Raw genomic sequence first — 5,425 nt, 5'->3', positions numbered from 1 at the left:
TTTCATCATCCAAAGCAAAATGATAAAGTGTTATCTATTGGTTTACATAGGACTGTAGCTAAACCCAACACATCATCTGTACTTATGTAATGTTAATAATTTAAAGAGTTAAAAAACAAATGTATCCTATTTAGTATTATTTATTACAAATAATAATTATTATTATTGTTATTATTGTTATCATTATTATTATTAGTAGTAGTAAGCAATAACCATTGTTTTTCATCATTTTGCTGTAGCCACAAACGAAATGATTTTCTTTGCAAACATCCAACTAATGAAAACCACTTGTTGACGATATTAAATGCGTTTAGAATATTAATCTGAATAGTAATAATCAAGTCAAGTCCTTTGCATTTTTAGCACACTTGGCTTTACATTTTGACTAATAACTGTTTTTCTCTTGTGTATTTTGAGATCATGGTATTACTACTACTATATTACTGTGAGGCATACACAAATCATCGACTTGGAGCAATCAATCAAATACTTAAAAAATGGAATTACATTTGAGCTGAAAATATTTTTCTTTTTAGGGACAATTTAAAAGTGAATTTATCGTTGACCAAGCTGAACAAGTGTGTATCTTTTATTTAATTTGACACAATAATGATTATGCCTATATTTTGAAACAAACAACTTCTTTCAACAGGAATAGCCAGAATTACGAGAATCTTGTGATTAATATCATTGTAGTCACCCTTTCTGTCTCCGAGAAGCAGCAGATTCACAGTGTCGCTCTGTAAGGAGAGGGAGGGTTAAACGAGAAAGCAGCGGAGATGAAGTGGAGACAATGATGAATTCTGCTAATACACATGCACAAGCGGACATTTGTACACACGTTGCATTTACGGTTAGATAATTGTTTGAAGACTTACCATTCTGTGCTGGCATTGTTTTATGAAGATCTAGGTATATACATTGTATTCAGTACATTTATTGCTTTTATTCCTAAAGTTCCCATCTCATACCTACTTAATATGAATGATGCTGGGAAACTAGATTAACACTACCTCCTTGCTTTGCATTAGCGATGTCATTAACACGCCTGTTGTTGTAGAGCTGTAATGTACGTCTTACAGCCTCACATCTGGCCGCTTAGCAGCTGTTTAGTTTACAGTGTTGTTATGAGCTTGAATGATTAGGGATTATCAGTGACACCCCTTGGGATTTAGAACAAGATAGCAGAGGAATCAAATCAATTGCTCTTCCACCCCTTGGAGACTCCTTTTTTATGGATCAATCTGGTGTTTTAGAAACTGGATAGCTTGCGTTACATCGAATGCCATGCTATTAATCAAGATATTGATCTTTAGGAATTAGGCACTAATTTCACATTAATGCGTCTGCTATACGTCTATCTCAATTTACATACGTTTGGGTTATTGGACACGACATTTGAATTAACTACTTAAAAGCAGAGTGAAATGTAATTTTTCTAGCAATCTAACCTATGGCACAAAAGTAAATCTACTTACAAGCATTCCCAAAAGTTTATTTAGCCAAATTATTGATTGCTACATTAATGTTCAATAATTTTCAGCATTCAAATTACACGGTTAGGTATTATCCAAAAACAAATGTAGTTTGCAAAAATAATTTCAATTTCGTTATTAAGGAAAATACAACAAATAATGCAAATGGCAGTAATAGCGACAAGATAATATTTACACATGAAGGTCTTGCACTTCCTAGGGATGTATTTGCTATCTATAATAACAGAAATGCGCCATCTAGAAAAAAAAGTGAAAATAAAAAAGTGACATGAAGTAAAACTTGGTGAATGAGTTGAATTGGCCTGAGAACAGGTGCCCTCCCCCTCTTGTTACAAAAGTAAAAGCGCTGTCTTAAGTTAGCTAACAATACAAATCAGATAACAATATAGAACAAACAGAATACCACAGCCAAGCAATTTCCATGTCAAACATCCCACTGCTCAGTAGCTCCATTTGTAAGTGTGAATTGCAGACTAAGCTCCCTGCAATGCACACAGGAAGGTTGGTGCATACCTTCACACACACTGTTACTGGGTACCATCACACTTCAATTCCGGTTGCTGAGCCTTTTCACCCCTTGCCTTGTCTTCAAATGGAAATGATTTCTATTGGCCCAAGGTGTCCATGTAAATAGGTGTAAATGAAACCAGATTATTCCTTTCTCTCCCCCACGGCCCCCTCCTCTTTACTCTGCTTCTCCTCTGCTCCCTCCCTCCTCCTCCTCCCAAGGCGATTGTCATATGATAGCAAAGAAGTGGCACATTAATGAAGCGCCTCTACAGGGGTCTTTTCTGTTCATGTCACTACATAAAACTATCAGATGGTTTGAGGAAGGACATGGACACAACTACTTAGCTTATCTCCCACCCAGCTAAGGAGAAATACTTTCTCTACCTCCATTCAACTGCTGCATAGAAAAGAAGCTTATTCCTGATGCTAAGGAGAGGATCAGAGTTTATTGAAGAAGGGTCCAGGCTGGCTAAGAATTGAATTAAGACCTGAAATACGAGAAAGTGCTAGTTCTTGTGGATTTTGTTTTCGGACAGGAAGAAACCTCTTCGTCGCAACATTCCGGATGCAGAGTGTCAAGTTGTTACAAGAAAGTTGAAGGTATGATGGTAATTTTATACTTGCTTTGTTCTTTATAACCCAAGAAAAGTGATATAAAGGTTTACTTAACTAAACATTATATATATATAGAATATATGGAAGAGTAATTACTGTTAAGTAACTATAGTAATATCAATTTTGTAAATGATAATAATTTACATATGTGCTTGTGATTTTATCTAAAAAGCTGACTTGGTGACCTCTCCTCAATTACATATAGATTACCTGTGACCATATTGAAGATGCCTCGACCAGGAAGAAACACATACAGTGATCAAAAACCCCCTTACTCATATATTTCATTGACAGCCATGGCTATCCAAAGCTCCCAGGAGAAGATGCTACCCCTGAGTGAAATCTACAAATTCATCATGGACAGATTTCCATACTACAGGGAGAACACTCAAAGATGGCAGAACTCTCTGAGACATAACTTGTCCTTCAATGACTGCTTCATCAAGATACCAAGGAGACCAGATCAGCCTGGCAAGGGAAGTTTCTGGGCACTTCATCCAAGTTGTGGTGATATGTTTGAAAATGGTAGTTTCCTGAGGCGTAGGAAAAGGTTCAAGGTAATGAAATCGGATCATCTTGCACCTACTAAACCATCAGATGCAGCACAGTACTTACAGCAACAAGCAAAGCTTAGGCTTAGTGCTTTGGCTGCCTCTGGTACCCATTTGCCACAGATGTCAACATATAACCTGGGGGTCTCACAGACATCAAGCTTTAAACATCCCTTTGCTATTGAGAATATAATCGCCAGAGAATATAAAATGCCAGGAGGACTTGCCTTTTCCACAATGCCACCAATGTCAGCTGCATATCCTCTTCACAACCAATTGACTACAGTTGGCAGCCCCATTGGCACTGGTTGGCATCACATGTACAGCTCCAGCATGATAGACACTACCACACCTATATCAATGGCTAACAGTGATTACAGTGTGAGTGCTTATGGAATGCCTATCAAGCCACTTTGTCATGGAGGACAGACTTTGCCTGCTATTCCAGTTCCTATTAAACCTACACCAGCAGCTATGCCAACACTTCCAGCACTCCCAACACATATCCCAGCTATTTTGTCAAACTCTTCTCCATCATTGAGCCCAACATCTCCCCAAACAGCAACCAGCCAAAGTAGCCCTGCAACACCGAGTGACACTCTCACCAGCCCACCCACCTCCCTACTTTCTGTGGCAGTGCACTAACGTGAAGGACTGTGCAACTCAAATCATTTCTCCAAAGTTTACTCACTTTACTTTTTTCCCTGTCAAAGCAAAAGACTAGCAAAAGACTACTTCCGGCAAGGAGGTTAACATTGTTTGTGAAATTTGATAGTTCTTCACCTAATGTGATATTTTGTATTCTTGCTCAAGACTTCACACACTTGAAAACTTTTTTATTTTGCATAAGAATGCCATTCTCAAAGACACTTTTGCACATCTTTAAATCAATGTACTTCAGAATGGAAGGGCAGGCAATTTCAGGTAATAGAGTTTAAGAGCACATACCTATATTAGTGCCCCCTAAAATAGAAAGAAAACAGAAAAAAGGCACATACATTTGCAGCAACTCATATGGAATGGTTAGAGGATGTCTATAATATTAGCAATATGCGGTATTATCTAATCTTCTGTACTTAAAGACACGGTGAATGATTATTTTGGCCAGATTTATCATCTTGACTTAGTTTGCTTACGTGTAGAAACGAATACATGTATGTGCACAGCTATATAAGTTACTAATTAGTTTCAACCATAACACTAACACTGAAAGCGAGCATAATATATTTAACCCTTTATCCTAATAAGAGAAATATGTTTACACGTATACTGCCCTAATGTACATATAGAGCGTAGAAAGCAAACCATTCACTGTACTTGTTGGCTGTCAATTGTTAGTATTATTTCAAGGCACTGGAAATATCACTGAACTGAAAATTGCTTATCTATTTATTTTTAAAGTTAGGGGTCATATCCCTAATTAGGTTGGAAACACAGTTTTTTTTTTAGGGGGGAGAGGGGGAGCCCTCCCATAAACTTCCTAAAATTATTGTAAATGTTTGTGAATATGAATGAATATAAAATGTGTTTAATGCACTTTTATTTGACCCACTTACAGTTTTGATTTAGGAAATTTGCTGAAAAAAATAATAATTTTGAAAAAAAAATCCCACAAGTGTACTGTTGCTGTGTACGGTGAATTTAAGTTAATTCCAAATGATCCTGCTGTCGTCTGAGCTGTAAAGAAATGACCACTCAGTCTCCTTGTTGTACAGAAGGCATGGCATTTGCTTATTGATGTTATTATTCACAGCATGTGTGTATGTCAGACTACAAAAATAAGTGTCGCCGTTAAATTATGAACCTAGCCGTCCAAATAATATTTTCTCATTAAAATGTTAATTCAACATGATGGTCTGTCTTTTTGTATTAGTTTTTTTATATATAGTATTAAGTTGAATTCTGTTTCCTTTTCTCTGTGTCTATGTGAGACCGTGGCTATGTGGGTATTAGGTGTGAGGTTCTTTATTAGTATTTTTATCTAGTAATAAGTGGCCACAAGTTGAAGATTTTTTTCATCTTAATTAAATCAAACATAGATTGCTATTGAACTCCGAATATTTGCATATTTAATAGCTCGAGGGACAATTAAACAGGACAAATGTGAATGTAGTATAAATTACTAGCATCTGAACAGATATATCTGCTTATACAGTAGCGTTTAGACTATTTTATAATTACAAAATGTAAAGGGTCATAGTTAAGGTGACAAAATTTGGACATTTAGACCGGAAACAGACAAATTTAATTAAA

At 36.4% G+C, this 5,425-nt stretch overlaps 1 protein-coding gene across 1 annotated transcript; it reads left to right on the top strand.

The window, feature by feature from the left end:
• The first annotated feature begins 2,518 nt into the window (after positions 1-2,518).
• Positions 2,519-3,889, top strand: FOXB1 (forkhead box B1). The gene is made up of 2 exons (XM_069762111.1): positions 2,519-2,606; positions 2,827-3,889. The coding sequence occupies exon 2, from the start codon at positions 2,849-2,851 to the stop codon at positions 3,815-3,817; it is 969 nt and encodes a 322-aa protein (XP_069618212.1). The 5' UTR covers positions 2,519-2,606; positions 2,827-2,848; the 3' UTR covers positions 3,818-3,889.
• The last annotated feature ends 1,536 nt before the right edge of the window (positions 3,890-5,425 follow it).

Source organism: Ranitomeya imitator, chromosome 4, assembly GCF_032444005.1.
Source record: "Ranitomeya imitator isolate aRanImi1 chromosome 4, aRanImi1.pri, whole genome shotgun sequence".
Lineage (NCBI taxonomy): Eukaryota > Metazoa > Chordata > Amphibia > Anura > Dendrobatidae > Ranitomeya > Ranitomeya imitator.
This window is presented reverse-complemented; position numbering and strand designations above follow the sequence as displayed.